The sequence below is a fragment of the Typha latifolia genome, chromosome 4 (genome assembly GCF_019914945.1).
Source record: "Typha latifolia isolate L0001 chromosome 4, TyphaL0001v2, whole genome shotgun sequence".
Taxonomy (NCBI): domain Eukaryota; kingdom Viridiplantae; phylum Streptophyta; class Magnoliopsida; order Poales; family Typhaceae; genus Typha; species Typha latifolia.
Genome location: NC_133089.1, coordinates 13,559,911 through 13,581,191, shown reverse-complemented (window position 1 = coordinate 13,581,191; position 21,281 = coordinate 13,559,911). Strand labels below are relative to the sequence as shown.

The 21,281-nt window shown below is 35.0% G+C and overlaps 1 protein-coding gene across 1 annotated transcript; it reads right to left on the bottom strand.

The window, feature by feature from the left end:
* Nucleotides 1-759: 759 nt before the first annotated feature.
* Nucleotides 760-21,080, bottom strand: LOC140785945 (uncharacterized). Its single transcript, XM_073134070.1, has 11 exons — nt 20,901-21,080; nt 14,306-14,455; nt 13,894-14,061; nt 11,545-11,697; nt 10,971-11,123; nt 8,544-8,705; nt 8,138-8,323; nt 5,069-5,240; nt 4,784-4,997; nt 2,991-3,141; nt 760-1,066 (listed from the first exon to the last, which is right to left on the bottom strand). The coding sequence occupies exons 1-11, from the start codon at nt 21,067-21,069 to the stop codon at nt 1,008-1,010; spliced, it is 1,737 nt and encodes a 578-aa protein (XP_072990171.1). The 5' UTR covers nt 21,070-21,080; the 3' UTR covers nt 760-1,007.
* Nucleotides 21,081-21,281: the final 201 nt, after the last annotated feature.

Below are 21,281 nucleotides of genomic sequence, written 5' to 3'. Positions count from 1 at the left end.
TCGGTCCGTCTTGATGAATAGCAATGGCGTATTAATGTGGCATTAAATGATTCTTGGCAGTTCCAACATGAACTGTTGAATGGAGGCTAAGCTGTTGGCATTAAGCCTATGGAGCTTGCTCAATCTGATGATTAATTAGTCCATGCCATATTTTTCTTCTCGTAGTAAACTCTGTGACTCATAGAAATAGCTCCTTGTATCATCTTAAATGTATAATGTCTATCCCAGCAGGCACTGATACATCTTGATGGTTTATCACGAATTATCTGTGATGTGAAAAGCGTACCCATTTGAAACTCTTTGCCTTCTCCAAGCTCATCCATGGATTACTCGGGAGTAGTCTGTTTCTTAGTGAGTGCAAGCCATTTTCAATAGCTGAAAGTCTCCAATTCATCAAAAGTTAATTGTTTAGGTGTAAGCTAACTGTTTAGGTGTAATCTATAACTGATCTTCCTGCTGCAAATAATTTCTCGATAAATAATTCCTATTCACATCTTTCATCAGACTGGTGCATGGATCTATTCATATAACTGCTAGATATCTCCTACTCATGCCCTGAGATCTTTAGCGATCAAATCTTCACCGGGCCCAATCACCTAAACTATCTGCAAATAAAATTTTGCCCACAGAAAAACAAAAAAAAGAACTCACGTCCCACCAGCTTGAGATCAGAAAATAGGAGAATAAAAATCCCAAGGTCAGCAGGAAGAATGGAAGCAATCCCTAGCACACGAGAAACTGTACAGTCGATAAGGTTACTTTAATCTGTAACACTTTTTAAGCACTGGTAAACTGATGCATTTGTTATATAGCTGTTCTCTATATCCTAAACTATTTAATTTAACTGTTTATAGTTTCACTGTTACAAAGAAGAAAATATACAACATGATATAAAAACAAAATCACCTTCATCATTTGGAAGGATCTGGGCCAGCTGCACAGGATGGTTCCCATTTCAAGAGGCTAACAAAAGGGCTCTCATTATCTATTTTTAGGCTTTCCCCATCTCACCTTGGTACTTCGGTAGGTCCGTTGCTTGAGTAGGGCTGCACTTTAATCTCCAGACCTGAAGACGAAAAAGGTATATATAAATACTGAAAAAGAACAAAAAATGTAAACGCGAGAATGTCACATTTGCTCAAACATGGATAACCAACATATTGCCAGACCTTCTTGAAGAGTAAGTGATGCTCTTTAGATACTACAGATCATGAAATCCTTTCTCAATAACATTAAATCTATAAGGATTTAACATTTATACTAAGATTGAGAAAGGATTCTACAGAACATAGAGAAATAGTTATTTATATTACCAACCTATTTCAACTTTGTTCAAAATGGATTCTGTCTGCATAACACCTTGACATATGACATCCGTGTCTTATGTCCAAGTTAGCTTCAGCAGATATTAACACACGAGAGGGTTCCATGCATGTCTTTTTCCATTCTACTGCTAGAAGATAAAATATAAATGACATATGAAAGGTTTCCGATGCAGATTAACATAAGACATTAATTTGCATTGCATATTTCCATTTGACTTCTCGGGCCGAACTTTTTTACCATCATACTTCTGTTTGATTTGAAGCATTTCTAAAATCAAGATTCTCAGTGGACCTTCAGGTCCACCATTAGGGATTAGGTTTGTGCACAAACTGGTCTAAGTTGCAGTAAGATGTCTACTAACATCACGTGGGTATTATGCAATCATCTTAAAAGCCTCTTTCCTGAGCTCAACCAAAAATGGAGGGGCCATCAGCCAATGATGGATCTGTTTATTCTCTTTATCATTGTAGCTCTCAAAATAATCTTGCAACTTATTTCTTTAACTCAGCCTACCCTGAGCATCAAGTTGAGTAATCTAAACTCCCATTTAGAGCCATCTTAGTTATTATCACTCACAGTAAAGCAGGAGTGCAATTTTATTACATTCAACCTGAATTTTATAGACTCAATCTGCCTTGTTGAGTTAGGATATTCTTTACGCCTTGAATTTGGATCAATTGGCAATTAAGAAATCTCAATCAGATTTTAGTTATTTTTTTAGCTCAAAGATTTTCTTAATTACTTAGAAGTTTTTTTATCTATCTATTGTTTCTAGATCTAATATGTTAGTTATGCTTTCGGATTGACAGTTTGACACCTAAAGTCAATTTTATCCACTTGACATAGCTGGATCAAACCCGTCTTGTGTCAGGGGTTTCAAAAGATAGAACAAACTGTGACAAGCCTTTAACCTGGTCCAAGAAGCCCAAGTTGCAGTTGCAAAATATAGCATACAATTAAGACATTCCCAAACAAAAATAAGCATGAAAGGTTACTCCTACTTTACAAGAGAGTAACACTGCTTACCTTGAATAATAATAAAAAATCAAATTTGGTCGAGGACTCATGAATCCACTAGAAAAGATCATTAGGCTGGAACATCATCAACCAACCAGAGTTTTTGGGTGAGATTCATGGCATGGATTTGAAGGATGGAATACCATTTATGTATTAATGATAATCACAGCACATCAATACTAAATGGGTGCATACTTTAGATGACTACTAGTTTTTCATTGGTAATTACTTTATGAACGGTAACTGAAATTTACTTAAGATTAGTTCTGGAAAGACCAAAAGAGAAGTTGACCTTAAAAAGAAAATTCAGTTTGCTTCTGTTACTCCATCTTCATTTATCCAAATTGTATCCAACAAGTTATGTTTATACTCTCCCAAATACCTGATCTAATATGAAAGTGTGTATCTCTACGGTCTTTCTTCCAGCTGGTCCTTTTTTCTCTTTCAGAGAAGATTGTCAATTTTCTTCAAGAGGAACATAACATTTTTTTTCTTTGATTATTTCTCTTTCAATTCCATTTTGCATGAATGTCACTAATGGCAATAAAACCGCAGTAATAATTCCATTTTGCATGCATGTCACTAATGGCAATAAAACCATAGTATCACAGAAGGTACGGGGATAAAATGAATTTCGTAGTTCATACCTGGACTTGCTAATAAAGGTTGTGTTTCTCTAGCTGAAGCAGATGCATTCTCACATCGGATTTGGCCACTCAGTTCCTTTGGACAGTTCAGCACTGGTTTGACGTTTTGATCTTGATCTGGCACTGTTGATGATTCCAACTTTCCCTCTGGCTGCAAGTAAAATTAGGGATTAGTTTCTGTGCTCTCATCCGCTGGCATTGACAAATGAGGTTTACATTTGTGGAGTCCAGTTTATCAATTGTCAGAAACAATGGTTGATATGAAAACTACTAGCATCACCATCTCTAGTTGGTTTGGTTCATGTTTTCTTCACCTTTCAATTCCACCAAGCGCATCTCAGTACATCAAATATATTTCTTGTACCTCTCATTGATACCTTCACTTTCGAGGACTGACAACTTGAAAGCCAAGCCCCTAAGTGGAGACCATCTCTGTTCTCCACAGGATCAAACCATCTAAGGTAATTCTTCCCAACTCCTAAATGAGTGCAAACAGTGTTGCAACATTAATCAACTTTTCAGACTACATTCTGAAAGTATCCTCTGCATAAAAGTGGCACTGGCAAGTGAATCTGAAGTCTATTCACTTGACAAACTCATGGTTACCACAAGCAACATAACAAAATGATTAATTAATTGCTAAGAACAGAATCTTGTTGCACTATTACTGTAAACACACTTTCTGATAAACTACTATGGGCTTTGCATGGTGTGAGTGCGTGGTAGATAAGATTTCCCCTTCTCAGCCAAGTACCTTACGTTCAAATCATGAAAATACCTCTTTGGTAATTGGATAGTGCTGCATATATTTTACCTTCACAAACCCAGTGCTGATGAGAGTCTTATGCATTGGGATGCTTTTACTTATGACAAATAACATGAAAGTAATTGCTATTTCATAACTCTTGTCAACATTGGAAGATGAAATTAACAGCTATGGAAACACAAATACTTCTATACTCTTCTTGTATCCATATCAAATACTGTATCAGCCTATCAAGTATGATTGTCGTTGGATACTTCAGGATACATATCAAATACTTCCTTAAAGTATCCAAATTAAAAAAAATGAAATTAATATTGTGGATACTTTTCGGATACTTCTTAAATACTTTTTAGATACTTTCAAGATTCCTCTCAGTAGAAGCCAAATTAAAGGAGACTATCACCTTTCATTTATTATAGTATCTAGAAGGTTTCTTTTTGTGAATAAGATTGTTTTGCTTGTTAATTTTATGATCTATATTAGAAAATCATGTTACAATGGTCATTTTCTTTTAATTTACAGTTTGCTGGTTTATTACTATGTAATTTAGTTCTTTGTTACTCTTTCAATAATTTAATTGAAGATCTCCTTATGTAAACTATCATACACAAAAATAATATAGAATTAATTAAGAAAACGAAAGTCCAGAAGTTCTTTAATTCATATATGTTCTATATATATATGGGCTACATATCTAGATGTATCATATCCTATTTTCTTAAGATTTTTCGTATCGGCATATCCATATAAAATCTATATCTCATATCGATATTCATACCACCTACTATCACTTTCACGTGGTATACAAAATATGTCCATATTCTTACCAAAAATGTAGATCCCGGACATCATATAAAGGATTATGTTTATCATCTATGGCTTTGCAATGGAGGTCCAATGTGAAAAATAAGTGGATACTATTCAATTTCTGGTTCTGTTTCTTCATGTTTGCAAGTCTTTTTGCAAGTGGCTAATGAATCTAATGGTGGTAAGAACAAGAAACTGCATTAAAATCATGTAAGCTCACCATAATTGGTTGATCAGCACTTGTGTCACAAGTTGAAATGGCTGAGTCAAAAGCAAGAGACTTAATAGGTATCTGTTGTGGAGTTAATCCCTTGTGATGAGCATAGGTTACTCTGTGAGCTGAGCTCTTTTTTTCCATGCGGACAGTTGTATTCTCTGTAAAAACAGGTTGGTGGATTTTTCGTTTACAATATCGAGTTTCTGATGCTATCCTCCTGAATGTTGAGCATTATATGAAAAATTGTTAGAACAGAATACTCTCATGGAAAACAATATTTTCACTTACTTGTTGGGGTAAGCATCACTGTCTTGACTTATTGAGGTGCCAGAGAATAGCATGCCATGAAGCACTTTTCCATCAATAATTGTTTCAATTGTAAAGCCATGATGATTTGCATTTGTAATTCTAGCTTCAAATTCGATGCTTTTGGGAGGCTTAGGGTCATGTATATTTGTACCTGCAGGATATTAAAGCTCTTAGCTAGATATTAATACTTTCTATGTGAAATCCTGTAGCGATGAAACTCTATAGATTCTCTCACTCTTATAAAAATAATTTTGTAGGTTCTAAAAGTTAAATTCCGTTTACGAAATGATTCTCCTTTAGATATTCATGGAGCTCATCAAAAGACATGTCAATTATTAGCATCATAGGATATTCCATTCAACATTAGCACAGTATGTAGACAGAGTTTTTTGCAGAGAATATACAAAGGCATTCTTATTCTTATTGCTGGCTGTACAGAATCTACCTCAGTATAACCAAAGCTACTCAGGAGAGTTCAAAATATAATTATCAAAAGCAACTATAGAAGATATTATTCAAAATTTTAGCATGTATATTTGAACAGTTGCATCTGCAAATCGAGTATATTGTCACCAATCCATGAGGCAAGAACAAAATTGTCACAGACATACTCGACAGAAGCAATCTATGGTCAACCAATGCATGTGAAAATTTCAGCAGGAAGCCATGTGGATTCCAGAATCTTATTACTGAATTTCAAGTTCTTTTCTGCAAGAAAAAGTTGTTAAATGGACATATTATTATAACTATTATAAACTTTAAAGTGGAAGGAATCTATGATGTAGGCCTTATGACACTAGTGGTTTGAACTTATACACCTATATAGAATTTTAAACATTACATAACATTTAGTACCGAAGCATATCAAAACTCGTCTAATTTAATGCACTCTAAGAAAAAACCATGTTTTAGCAATAGAATAGAAGGATGACCATTCTGCTGAGATATTATTTTTATTAAATGCCATAAAGATATTAGCTACTTTTCTCTTTAGAGTAATAAAAAAAAAGGGAAAGTTAAAAGAGAAAAAGGGAAGATGAGAGATCCAAGAAAGTGAGAAACTACTGTGAAACTTCAGATCCAAATTGAACTGGTTTTTCAATCAATTTGTAGAGAGGTAGCCATATTCAATAAGTTCCTTTTTCTGAATTGGTCTTTTGATCTCTAGTTTTTGCATAAATGCTATCTTCAGAAGCACTAAGTCAGGATATTAGCTGATTTATTAGATAGATTGGTCATGCAACAAGCTGAGTAATGAGAAAAAGCATTAGTTACTTCACATTTGTGATTAGCAGTCATTAAGCAGAACCATGGTTCCCAATTTCAGCCAGTCCCAATCCCACCCAGAAACTAGTTTATTGACTAGTTTCGATGGGGTATCGGTCCGAACGAACTGAATCGACAGAGAGAAAGGGAGAACGAGAGGAGGATAGCAAAAAAGAAAGGGAGAAAGAGAGAAAAGAAAGATAGAGGGTAGGGAGCTCATAGGGGAGAGAGAGGGAGAATAAAAGAAAAAATTATATATCTAAGGTCAATGGAGCCGGATCTATGTCGGAGGAGTTCGCCATAGGTCAACGAAGAAGAGTTCAATGGACATTGATGGAAACTGAAATTACATCGGAGAAGAATCGCTTAAGAGAGATAGAGAGTAGGAGAGGAAGATGAGAGTGTGTGGGAGAGAGAGCGGAGGAGGGAAATGGAGAGGGAGTTTTTTTTTTTAATATGAGAGTGAGTGAGAATGGAGATAAAGAAGAGACGGGAGAGAGCTAGTGGAAGAGAGTTAAAAAAATAATAATTGTAAGAGGGGATAGAGAGAGAGTGCATGAGTGGTAGAAACTAGAAAGGGAGAGAAAGATTGAGATTAAGAAAATAGTATTTTTATTTTTGTTCTTATTTATTAGAATTCATATATGAATAATTTATATTTATACATTATTATTTTTTCTAAAACTTTTATTATTTTCTATATTTTTAAAATACAGGTCGATACAGATAGTCAATACCGTCGATATGTATCGTTTTTTTAGATGGCTGATTCTGATTCTGATCCCGATACTTGAAACATTAAGCAAAACTATCATGTAATGTCTATACGGATGTGCCATTACTCAGCATGCTTGGCCTAGCTGATAGCAAAATTCCAAATAACTAGCACGCCTTGACATGATCCAAAATGGTGTCTTCTCAACCATATTGAGTATAAGGGTTCAAAGGATCCTATATCTTTGACTTACCTTATATTTCTATCAGTAGATATATTCGCATGATCTCTAAAAGGATCTAATTGATCACCCTTCAATTAGCAATCATTTTAAATATCTACCTTATTTTTTAAATATTTGTTTCTGGACTTAAGATACTCCCTAAGAAAAAGTTACATTTGAAATCCAGAGAATTTGTTTGACATTAACCCAAAGGGACCTGCATGATCCTTCACAAGTGATCACAAATTAGACAAATTTCTGCTAACTCACTCGAAGAAAACTGATTCTTGAACCTCTTTTATTGAATTTTATATTTTATTTAATTTATATTAAATATTCGTAATTTTATTAAGTGGATTTTCGAGTATTCATCAAAAGGAACAAATGAAGATGCAATTGCTTCAAATTTGTCCAATTAAGATATCTTGGAATAATATTTAGAGTCTCAGATTTTAAAACCAAGGTAAAAGTCCATGAATGACTCTTAGATAACATACCCATGTACCAGTACAGCATTTCTCCTCATTAAATTCATAATATCTGGTGAGTTTATTGCAATTTGAGTTGGCATTCTGATCATCATGGATATCCCTTAGTTTCTGTAATATAAGGCAATTTTTTATGCAAGTGTATAAAGTTTAGAGTTGGCGTAATATGAAACTGCACACTGATATGTGACAGACTAGGAAAAGCTTTCTAGGCTGATGGCTCAAGTGACATTATTCTACTTGGATGCTTTGGCAATATACTAAATTATGCACATGATCCTTTTATCAACATTATTAAAAGATGTAAAATAACAAGCAGTTATTGATGTGAAACTTTGGTCTGAATCTGGTAATACCTGCCTGACTCGATTGCTGCATATACTCAGACTGGATTGGATCAGCGGCAACCCGAAGTCCAGTTACATCATTAATTTTCTCAGATCTTTCCCTTGGAGCATATTCTTCTTGACACTTTCTCTTCAGTTCTCTCTTAATGGATCTCTCTTTCCTTTGTGCAAGTAGTCCATTTGTCATCGGCATATCTGGAAATAGATTCAAGATAACAGTCATATTAAAAGGAAAGATGACTTAAGCTAAAAGAAAAGAATGGAGAAGAGGGGATCAAACAGGAAACGGATTACAAATATAGAAAGTGACTGCACATGCTATCAATTGATTTACCCTTGTAAAAAAAACGAAAAGAACAGAAATGGAATTTGAAACAGCAAGTAGCCTAGTCAGTCATTATGTGTGTAGCCAAACCTGTATGCAAATAATAAATGTCATCAAGTGCCTCAAGAGACTGATTGCATCCACCTATTAAGACAAGTATGCCCTTTTGTTCATCCAAGCAGTCACCAGCTACTGAAAAACGAGCAGAAGGTCCCCAATTCACAGGAGCAATGTTGTTCCAAGTACGTTTCTCTGCATGTTTAAAACTATTTAAGCTTTCTTATGTACAATGAAACTAGACACATCAATCCAAGCAACCAAAAATATTACCTACAAAAGTATCAGTACCATATTAAATGCACTAGAGAAAATTATCAACAAAATAACGGGAGAATGATTGCATAAAGCATAAGAATTGAACAAGTGTATCCTAGTTCAATTTGGTTTCCTTCTAGGTAGACCAAAGTTGACTTGGTGACACTTAAACTCTCCTAGGTCCATCCATCCATCCATCCATACATAAATTGATAAATATATAATACAAGCACACTAAAGTTTGAATTAGAACCATACTTGAAGAAATAAAACATGTACAAATATGTTGATTGTTTTCTTCCTTCTTGCAGGCAAGACAACATGTCTTCTAACTTGGATTCTTTGATTTTGTAAATAAAAACAGAAAAAAAAGGAAATTGAGGGTGATCACAAATGCACCCCAAAAGAATGGAGTTCCTTACCAGTCCTCATTGTCAAATAAAAAATATTGGAATATTGTGCAGTTTCAATTGAGTTCTAATCATTTATGTATAGGGCATCTGTATCTAAATTCTTGAAATTGTTCGATTGAATGCAAGTGTTCATTATCAATGCAATATTAGCTAAAACTCCAGAAATGAGTTTAATTAGTCTTCCGATGTTGCACTTCAATAATCTTAAACCACATTATGTGATAGAAATAAGTCATAAATATTAAATACATCCAAAATCTTAGAATGGCATAGTAGTATAATATGATATATGCATCTCAACACTATATGTCATTGTATATTAATAAAAACTGCACTGCCAAATCAAACTTCATAAACTTCTCTATGCTGAAAAAATGTCCATTGGCAAAGGCAAACCAATAACTGTAGAGAAAGTTAACTTAAACACAAATAGCACTTCTGCAGAATTAGAAGTACTGACAAATGTTGGTCATAAGCCCCTATTTTTCATCCTCAGTCATATTGTCTACCAGTTTAACTTTCCATAAATATATCAAACTTATAAAAGAAAAGATCTTTCAATACCAAGCTAGAACCTAAATTAGAAATATTTGTCTCTCAAATGCTAATTTTGCAGTAAATAATTTCCCTGATTAGACTCTTCACTTTGCAAATTCAGGAGAATCCTTTGAGTATAAAATAGAAAAAGATAAAATATTCAGCCTGGAAACATTAATGCTCAGCTCCCGAATCCCTCTTCCACAAATTTGTCATCAATGTTGAAAAGTGTCTAGGTAAGTGGGCGGTCACCCCATCGCATAACGCATAGGCAGTATACAGACACCTATAAGATCTAGCATTTTTGGTATATAATAATTATATGTAATTTATAATATATATTATAGATAGTATATATAAAATTCTATTAGTAATAAACAAGTTTATGTATAAAAGTAGTAACAAATACTATCTCATTACAGTAGCAAAAAGATAAGCTGAAGCAAAAAAAATTCTCTTTAACCAAAACCATTTCATTGCAGGTAGAAAATCTGCAAGTTAATTTAACATGAGCTTAGTCCTTTTGCTGTATGTAATTTTATGACTAGCACACTCCTATTTAACCTTTCTCTCAATTCCATCTCAGGAAGCTTCTAGAGAGTAGAGACAAATGAATAATCATCTCATGATCTCATCTGATACATAATTAAGGGAGGTGGAGAAGGGGATGAAAAGGAGCTAACAATTAGAGAACAATATCAATGAGGAGAGAGAGTAGGTCGAAGAGAAGAACCTTGCCCTGGGCTGTGAAAAGAAGGGGAAAGGAAGAGAATGACAACAAGGAAGACAAAGTGATCTGCGCCGGAGTTCAAGACTTTTCTGTGTTGCCGTCTCACCTACCACCAGCACTGTCACCCGCGATATCACCACTGGCGGTGTTGCACGAGAGAATCGAAGAGGAAGAAGGATTAGGGATTTTGATTTGGTGAGTGATCAAGTTTTTTTTTCCCTTTTCAAACTTCTAAACTCAAACCCCAAAACCAACGCACCCAATCTGCCAAGAGAGCCCAATGAGCTGTCAATGCCAATGCAGCCCAACCACATAGATAGGCCGCATTCATGGTATGTCGGGTAGCCCATGGTATGCCCTCGCAAGGTGGCCACCAATTCCACTTTCCAATACACTGTTTGTCATAGTTCATATTTCTTTTAATCTTTTAAAAAGTGACTCGGAAGTAACTTCATGGGACTGTTCAAATAGAGAATCAAATTGCAAAATTTATAAAATATACATACACAAGAAATTTCTTACCAACATTTAGTACATGAAGGTCATCATAAAGGTTTCTATCATCTCTGAAACCCCCAAATACAAACAAATTACTTCCGAGGGTCAAAGTAGTGTGCCCAGCACGGGGTGGAAACGCTTGTCCTGTAGTGCTCATTTTCTCCCAAGCAAGAGTTTCTGTTAACAAAAATCTAGTTGCATCAGATTTGCATGTAAAATCAACTATTATAATGTATTACCTAGATAATCAACAAGCACAGAAAATAAACACCTACATATTTATGCAATATTACATTCACTGGGTTGAGTATCAATTTATACAACCTGTTTTTCTCGTAATTCCCCTGACAATTTCTGAATTGGATTAAAAGATCCCAATTTAAAGTTGAAAATGACATTGAAAATTTATAATAACTTCTTGAGCAGGAAAGCAATAAATCTAGTAGACATCATGTGAAAGTATTTCCATTTTGGCATTTTCACCTTTTTTTACCAAAATTAATGATGTAACTAATGTGCCATCAAAGTGCAAGCTGATTTTCTTAGGTCTCTGAAACTAAAGTAAGTTGCAATGCATGTCATTCTATAACTGACATACCTGTATCCAGTATGTGAACATCAGATAAATAACAGTCTGAAGAATCCTCACCACCAATCACTATAAGTTTGTTCTTCCATGAAGAGCAACTATGGCTATCACGGCCTGAAGGTGGGTTCCCGGATGTCACAACATGTTTCCAGATTAGTTGCTCTGCAAAGAAGGAAAAGGTTTTCCATTGCATCCAAAGGTACTGTAACTAAGCAGACAGACACTTTCCAAGGCATCCATTCAAAGACTTTCTTATCCACTTCAAAATGAGAATAAAAGTATAAAACACATGTACCACTAATTCAGTAAATAGATGTAAATATGACAAATCAACTAAAATTCCTATAATCTGAAGTAAAAGAAAGTAATGTATATTTTATGCGATCCATATGCTTGGGAGTATCCAATCTAGGCTACACCAAGACTGGAAGCAAATTTGGGCTCAGATCTGGCCTGGACACGCTCGCAGGACTGAAGGCGGTCACAGGTGCATCTCTAGCTGTGAGGAGTATGTCCAGAGGTAGAAGATGACCGACTGGAAGTGGATGGACCCTAAGGAATCCTGGGGCAGCACAAGGCTCAAGGAACATAGCAGACAAGGCTCGGGTACTGCAGATGAACCCTAGGTAGGCCAAGGTGCATGCCTCGATCTATACGTGGAAAGTCTGTGAGACCTGCATGGTTGAAGGGATGTGGAACGACCCTAGGTAGGCTTAAGGCAAGACTTGACTCAGGAGAATTAGTGGAAGGGGGATGGACATGGTGGGTAAACCTGAGTGGAGCTCAGTTTGGGCTGATGGCCTGCAACTTGGGTTTTTGGCATGTCTTGGACCTTGGTATGCGAGTCCAAGCCTCAAAGTGTCTCCCCAAAACTGGACCTTAGTAAGAGGTGGGCTAGAATTTGGTTAAGGTTATGGGCTTGGACAACGCCCGAGAACAAGGAAGCCTTGGAATGGGTTCGTGGGATTGCTCTAGCGAGCTAGGGCTGGGCTGGCTACGGCTTGGGCGCATCCGAGGCTGGGGCATGGCCAACCTAGAGGGTGGTAACCCTAGCTAGGATTTTAGGGCGGTGACTCAAGGATGGAGGTGTTAGGATATGGACACGACTGACAAACTGGCTATGTCTAGTGGTAGTGACGGCCGCTAGAATAGGGTGATGGTGGCTGTGGGTTGGGGCTGGTAGAGAGTCTTGAACAAGATGATGGTTGGTTGTAGAGGGTGATGGTGATGGTGATGGTGATGGTGATGGTGATGGTGGCTCAGCAAGGAGATGGTGGTGGTAATGGTGGCTCAGCAAGGAGGTGGTAGTGGTATGTGGATGTGGGTAGGGTGCTAATGACTAGAAGAAAGACGAAGGTCGTACAGGGATTAGAGATGGCTAGAGGTAGGGAAGGACGAGTGGGTAGAAGTCGGAGAAGAGAGAGAGAGAGAGAGAGAGAGAGAGAGAGAGAGAGAGAGAGAGAGACTAATTAGATCAATACTCAACATCATACCCAAGACTCTGATTGCGCTCCACACTTATATAGAGGCTAATCCAATTAGAGCAACTAGTCAACTTGGCAAGAACCAAATTAAAACCGTCAAAAATAGGTTTAGATTGAACCTCACATTGACCCAATTCATACAATAAGCAACTATTAAATTTGAAGAGCAACTAGTCAACTTGGCAAGAACCCAACTAAAACCATCAAAAATAGGTTTAGATTGAACCTCACATTGACCCAATTCATACAATAAGCAACTATTAAATCTGAAATGCAAATAAACATGCTTGTCACATCTGACTCAATCGGCATGCTGGCCCAAGCTAACTCAGACTTGGACTTGGTCCAGACTATAACAGTTTGCACAATGATTAAAATTCAATAGGAAAGACAAAATGTGAATCAAATTACATACAAAATAGGACAAGGAACACATTCCATCAAGAACTATATCAAATTACAAACCAAAGAATGATCCCTGTTGTCTATTATGCAATCAACACCAATCCTCAGCGCACATATATAAGGAATTGTATGACAAAGCCAATAGGACAAAATTAGATGATAATAATGAAATGAGGGTCTATTTTCCTTTGAGCACGTAATACCTAAAGCATCAATCAATAATTATACAGGGAAGTCTTCTAACTTAATAGACTTGAATTGGAAACTTCGTTAAACAAGATGAAATACAGAAATCACTTGCATATATTTAGATTCATTGTGATATTAATAAACTGTAATATACTGACTAAAATTAAAAATTAAAAGGTCTCTATAGTTCTAAATAGAGGAAAAGATAATCTGAAAAATCTCTTTTTTCAATATTTTCATACAAAATAGAGTAAGAACAGGAAAGATTGAGGAAAGTTACCTGTGTCCAGCATGAAAAGATCATTGTAGTATACTTCTTGATGAGTATCGCTAGATTCCCCACAACCACCAAATATGAAAATTCTTCTGTCTACAAGTACAGCAGTATGGCCCTCCCGTGCATTTGGTCCCCTACCATGTAAGATAGGTTGTATCCATGTATTGGTTGCTGTGGATATAGTTAGTATTAGAACCTAGTGGTATAGAGAGAGGGTAGCTATCATATCATTCCTCTGACAACACTAGGACAGAAATGAAATAAGAGGCCTAATTTTGACAACAAGGTACAAATATTCAAATTTCTAGGTAACTCAAATATTAGCAAGAGAACTTTCCTTTTTAGTGGAAGAAATGCAACTTCATTTCTAGGTAGAAGTTATAGGAAACAAAACTAGAAAAGTATCTCTACTCACTGGTGTCTAGAATATGCAAATCTTTGAGTGGCTTCTGTCCATCTGTTCCACCAAATACAAATAGCTTGCTCCCCACAGTTGTGCAGCTGTGGCTATCCCTTGGACAAGGTGGATCACCCTTTGTCATTGGCTTCCTCCACGTCTGTGTAACTGGCAGGCAATGCTTTGTTAATACTCAGGCTTATGGTTTTTCAGTTAATGAAAGCATCAATTGGAACACTAAAGCAAAAGAAGCTCAGAATCAATGCCTCAGTAAAATGAGACCAGAAGAGTTTCTGAAATACAAAACCAAGAATACACAGAAGAGGCAAACAGTTAATATTCTAAAAGAGACTTCGAAGCGATCAAAATAAAATATTTTATTCAACAAGTATGCTTGAACAAGAAACGTTCAAAAAATTTAATAAAAATAGAGTTGGAAAATGATGTTATGTTTAAATTTTGAAAAAGAAAATAAACCCATTTTTTGCCTCAGGTTTGTGAAAAACCAATCCCAAGGTGAAGAGAGAGATACTGTCAAAAGTCAACCTTTTCACCTTGACGTCAGGTTTTAGGAATCTCAAGCTATACGTAATTGGGAAGAATAGAGTTGAGTTAAAACTTTTGCAAAAGTCTTAACATATAGATTGTAGTCCAACTCAAAATATAAGGTAGCGAATTGGCCTACTCCGTATGATAACTGACAGAGCCATCAAATATGCCTGCTGGCACTAGTGACTTACTTAGCTAACCTGAGGCAGAAAATAGATAAGCAGCACTGTCAAAGGAAACAAATGCCCCAATAGTGTGTTCAATTATGTGAAAGAAAAAAAAAAATCAAGCTCAAAATAAAAATAAATTCAATAGCTAATTTGTTAGAAGTCAAGTCTTCTGATTTGTAAAGAAGAAAATATGCAATTTATAAAGATCTTAAAATGGATCCGTCTGAAAAATCAAGAAGTAAAGCATGAACAAGGTAATGCAATCAATTTTAGGTATATGTTCTCAATAATCCTTTGTTTCTATATATATATATATATATATATATATATATATATATATATGATTTCCTTCTAGTGTCATACTCTACACCAAAGTTCTGCAAAACAAAGTACATAAATAGGTCACAAGGATACATCATTTTCAAGGATCAAAGGATCTGTGCTCTGAAACAGTTTGTTAAAGTTTAGGTAGTGGATTTATTTAAAACATATGTACTTACAAACTAGATTTTTTCTTTTGTACCTAATATTTCATTCCATTTGTTAAGATATAATGTTAAACTACAAGGTATTCAAGCAACAAGAAATCAAAAAATTGAACTTAAATTTGTCAACTTTTGAATTTGACGTGAACAATTAATACTAAACAGAAAGTCATGCATGTTACATCTAGACAGTAATGACAAATTATTGCACAGGGAATGTTAAGCGCTAAATCCAATATAAAGGGAAGTGAAAACAGGAAAGCAGGAAGCATGGATAAAATATGGCATGTCCAATAAAATGATCTATCATTGTCATGTTTTTAAGTTCAATAAGGTGAAATGAACAGGACTATGATTCCAATAGCATAAGTAGAAGATTCTGTAATACTTCAAATTCAAAGAGATTGACCTAATTATAATCTTCTGATTGTTGATATTCTTAAAGCAAAAACTTTAAGGGGGAACAGAATTTTCCTTACAGCAGTAATTTTATAGCCAATGTCTTACACAAATTGAAACTACATCCTCTTAAATAAAGAGTGTAAATGCATAGAACCCCTCAACCATGTCAAGGCAAGAACTGATCAGATGTCTCATTGGCAACAACCAAGCCAGTTCAGCTTTAAGGTTTGATCTGGGTGAGCTGTCCTAAGAACTTGCCTAGTAGGGCATTATGCGAATCTACTCTATTATTCCTAATAGTCCCGATCTCCTGATAAATTATCAGTCACTCGGAAATGCAGCTTTGGTTCTTGCAAATTCTCAACTGGTCCTAGTTGGTAACCTGCCAATTGCTGTGTAGCTACACTTACCTTCATGCAGAAGATTTCTAACTAAGTAAATCCATGACATATTTGTACTTGACTTCTTGAAATTTATTATAAGTTTATAACAGCTCTCAGATAGAAGAAATAATTATTTATAACTATTAATCCGAGATCATCTGCCTGTCTCATTATTTGTAGCTCAGGTATGCAGATGATGCATCTAGTACATTCAGCCTTTTCAGTGGCATCTGATAGATCTTCAGATATTACTTCATAATAGAAAAATCTGGCAACCATTCTGAAGAAGTGTCTTTTTTCAGACTCCCAAATTAATAATCGTATATAGTTTGCAATTAAACAAAATATCCATGTGTACTTTTGAGCTTGATTTATCATTATTGCCTGCATGGTTGAATGATGCCTACAAGGTCCCTAAACAATTTGCTTTATTGGCAAAGATAAATTTATAAAATTATCCAAGGATAATAGTGACTGTACCGACCTTAATTACACAAACATTAAATTCCTTCAAAGGCCTTCACTAGACAAAATAGATATATATCATAGATAAACAAAAACTAATTATCCAAAATGTAAGTTTAATTGATCTTAATGCATAAATAACTCCCAGAAATAGCCTATATATGGACACTTAAGATACAGGATTGATACACTATACATACTTCCGTAAAGGTTTTCCTTTTATTGAATGGGCTACTGTAAGATACTATGGATCCCAAAATCAGCCGATCCGGATCTGACTGATTTCAGCTGGTATTGGCCAATTTCGGCCGTATTGGCTGAAAACAATAATATCGGTTGAAATGTTTTTAAGATTCAAGTCGAATCTAAAATGTATCTAACCTATGAGACATTAACAATTGATGTCATTAATTGCTTTCTTTTTAAATTTTTAGTTTTTACTCTCCATCTCTCACACACACTCCTCTTACTCTTACACTTCACCGAGTTCATTTGGTAGCCATTCCGGTAAGCCCCTTTGGCTAGTCCACACTTTAGTAAACTCGGATGAGTTTTTTTTTTAATTTTTTTCCTTTTTTCTCACCCACTTTTTAACTCCTCTTTTCTTACTGCTATAGAACAACAGAGAAGAGACCTCTCTCTTCATGTTGTTTTGCAATAATAATTTATAAGTATAAAAATTTGTCTAATTCAAGCCAAAATTTATTATAGTCTTAAGTGACTCTTTTCTTTAATTTTTAAAGTTCATATGTGACTAATTTTTATTTTTATTTTTCTGTTATTTTTTATAAAAAATTTCTAAAAATTTCTGTATTTTAAATAATATTTATAATTTTACATAATTAAAAATAATCTGATCCGATACGAGCAGTTGATATGACCGATACAGCCAATATGTATCGTTTTTTTCTAACAGCCGATACGTATCATTTTTTCTAAAGACCGATCTCGATCCCGATACAAGTTCCGAAACCTTACAAGATACACACGATTTAATCATGCTTCTTGTAATGATTTACTAGCACCAAGTATGCAAGGTGCACATAACCATTTTAAGATTGCGCAAAAAACTGGTGAAAGCAAAGAGAGAGAATTTATAATTATTCAATGCATTTTCAGAAAGAGCAATAGGAGAGGTTTAACAATATAGGAGCAAAGAATTAAGATATCAAGCTTAACTTCAAGGAGAAGTGCAACATCATGTAACCGCAAACAGTCACACACTGTTAAGATGAGGGTATTCTGCGGTTAATGATTATGGTAACAGAAATATTTTCCTCTTTCAGCATCTTAGATTTAATAATGTTTCGCATTATAATAAGAATTATTTTGTGATAACTTCCATGTAAAAGGTTGCTTAGGTGAATCATTGTTGTCATAAATTATGTCTTTAAGGCACAAGATCCAACATCAGTTCTATTTACCATTTTTGCTAACTCATGAAATTTCATTCACTAAACCCTCATTCACATGTAGAGCAGGGTTGAAATAAGAATAACAATTCCTATTTTATTACCTAAATAAGATATTTATTCTAGGAATAACTATTCCTCTATTCACTTGTATTATAGAATAAGAGCGTTATAATTACTTTTAATGTGATATAAAATGAAAAAAAAGATAAAAAAGAATATATTTTATTTTTTTATCAAATTACGATAAATTCCTTTTGATTTGATTTAAAGTATAATGATGGGATAGAATATCAATGATAAATTGATAATTAGGTTAGTGTGTGGTGTAATATGTAATTTTGATGAATAGTATTTACATTTTAGAATATGGTGGTTGTGATGTTTAATTATTATTCTGAAATAAGGGGTTGTATTCCAGAATAAAGAAAAGGTTAAAGTGAACAGGGAACTAATAATTTTGGTCTGAGGAAGTTCTTTTCTCAATCAAAAATTTCTCAATAGATCTTCAAAAGAACCAAAGTATCAAAGTGGAACAACCTACAAGTAAGCAATAGACATTTCTGTGTTCATTCACTTCTTGTACATGCAAGCAAGAACCACAAAAGCCTCAGTTTATATAGGGGCTGAAGGATAAACAGAGTACATGTTATGCACTTCCTCCACTTAACTTCGTGCAATTTGGGCAAAGTGTTTCGTATATCCAATTTTTACTTAACGCCTATTGATGCACATTGCGGTCTCGAGGGAACATGTCAAAAGTCCACACTATCAAACTCTCTTTGCATAGTATTCTTACTTGGTGTATAATGCCAACTTGCCATCTATACGGTTATTTATCATTATATTGTTGTGTGCCTGCAAAATGCATAGCATATATTATTATGGCATTTCCATGTCAATGTGTTAGTATGATTGGCGGGTTGTCATATTTGGATTTCAAAGTTAGACAAATATGAACAAGATGTAAAGTTAGACACGCATGTACTAACATAAATGGGTAATAAAAGACCAGCATAAAAGTATATATATATATATATATATATATAGGAGACTACTTTAGTATTATTACGTGCATTTAGTAAAAGATTAAAATATCAAAACTAAAGAAGGAAAGAGTTTATCGCCACCTACTAACCATGGTTCAAAGTATCAGTCGATACCAATACATATTGGTATCAGCCCTTACTAATCAGAAATCGGGACTAAAACTAATTTTCCTTGGTTTTGACTCTGTATTGACTGTATCAACCCAACATTGGATGTATTAGTCATGTAGGCAAAATTTTGATTTTTTTTTCTTTTATGTGGACTATATGTATCAAAATTTGCATCTAACCTGAATATAACTTGAGACATCAATTATTAATCTATTGATGTCTTAAATGCCACATTTTACTTCTTATTTTTCTCTGCTTTCCTTTTTGTTGCTATTATGTTTCGTCCTTCACTCTATCCCTTTTCTTAACACCCCTATGCTCATTTCTGTTGCAAAAGTGGTTGTTAGCCTCATCTACAAAGGCTTCCTACCACCTTTGTTGTAGAGGTGATGATGGCGATGAACATATGTATTTACTGAAAGCATTCGAAATTCGATATTTCCATTAGTATTTTTGCTCTTTGTATACGGTTGTTATTATCTTATACAAATAATTTAAATTTTCTCATCTTCATTTTCCTCAACTTCTAAGAGTCTCTTATGTTTTCTATCTTTTTTTCAGAATTTAAGAAATTATAAAATAGTCTAAAACCAGCTGATATTGTCGGTATGTATCATTTTCTCCGACCACCGATGCAGATACATAGAATCTTGCTACCAGCCTAAACCTGAAAGTGTCCAACACCGTATGTGCATGAAAATATTTTTCTTTGAGTCATCAAAAGAGATCCATATGTAAATTAACTATAGCCACAGCAGTTCTAATTGATCTTATGTTTTAGCATTGATATGAAGGTTTAAGTTCACATAATAAAAGGATAAAGTAACTTCTGGTATTGGAAACTATATAATGCAACTGATACCAAATTCTGACAAAATACTTGTCGATATTCTTATTCTATCACCGGTAAGGATGATATTATCAAAATTTACTATTTTATCCATAGTTATTTTCTCAGATCTGGAGAAGAGATTATAACTGTTTTCCTGGTTAAAATGCTGCAAACACCTCTACAACTCTGGAAAATAAGAAGATAAACAAAGAAGTACACTGATAAACAACCATGTGCTTCAAGGATCATCTATCGCTTCTCCTCTCTGTATACAGGGAATACAGGACAGCAAGTCTATCTATCCTAACGCCAAACAAATATCAACAAGTACCTAGGAAATGCTAAGAAAAGGCATAAAATTTAATTCAAGTCTAAATTGAAGCAGACTGAAAAAAAAATAGCAAATTTGTCAATTAACAAGCAATAATTCAATTAACATGAAGTTGTTCTTTATGCATGCAAAGATGTTAAGCCAATGTGTTTCCTTCTGGATTCAAAATAAATCAAACCCAAAGAGAGGGAAAAGAAAAGAAGAAAAATTCCGCATACCCATCTTTCCCAACGATATGAACGATCCAAGGATGAACAAAATTAAACGAACTACAACTCATGCACCAAAATACCCACCCAAGAAACCTCTCTAACCAGAAAACTCCATAAAAAACCTCCCTTGAGTCAAAAAGAAAAGGGCACCTGGAGCGGAAACCACACAAACAAGAGGACTCCCTGATAGGGTGGAATCCGGAGCCACTCACCAGTGTCGAAGACATGGACATCGTTGGTCTGGCATTTGTCGGCGCCGTAACCGCCGAAGACGTAGAGGCACTTCCCCCTTTCGATGGTGTTGCATGTGTGGCCCCACCTCACCCCCGGCCCCAAGACCTCGCCGGCCCGGCCGGTTGGACGCACCGCCTCCCACCACATCTCCTCAAGAGCTTGAACACAAATGGTTAGCCTCCGAGAGGGAGTGGAGAAGAGAGTGAAAGTGAAGAGTGGTAGAGAGAGACAGAGACAGAGAGAGGTACCTTTCTTGAACGGAGAGAGTGAGAATATAAAAATGGAGGCTTTGGGATTTCTTTAAGGTTATATTAGGACTTAATTATATGTTAATATATGAAATAAAATATTTAGGGTTC

Bases quoted from the DNA above. Each gene is read 5' to 3' on its own strand.
- LOC140785945 (XM_073134070.1), bottom strand. From the start codon at position 21,069: ATGTGGTGGGAGGCGGTGCGTCCAACCGGCCGGGCCGGCGAGGTCTTG. The intron at 14,062-14,305 runs GTGAGTAGAGAT...CTATATCCACAG, and splicing joins TTTGCATATTCTAGACACCA to CAACCAATACATGGATACAA. The intron at 3,142-4,783 runs GTGAGCTTACAT...TTTTACTTGCAG, and splicing joins GTGCTGATCAACCAATTATG to CCAGAGGGAAAGTTGGAATC.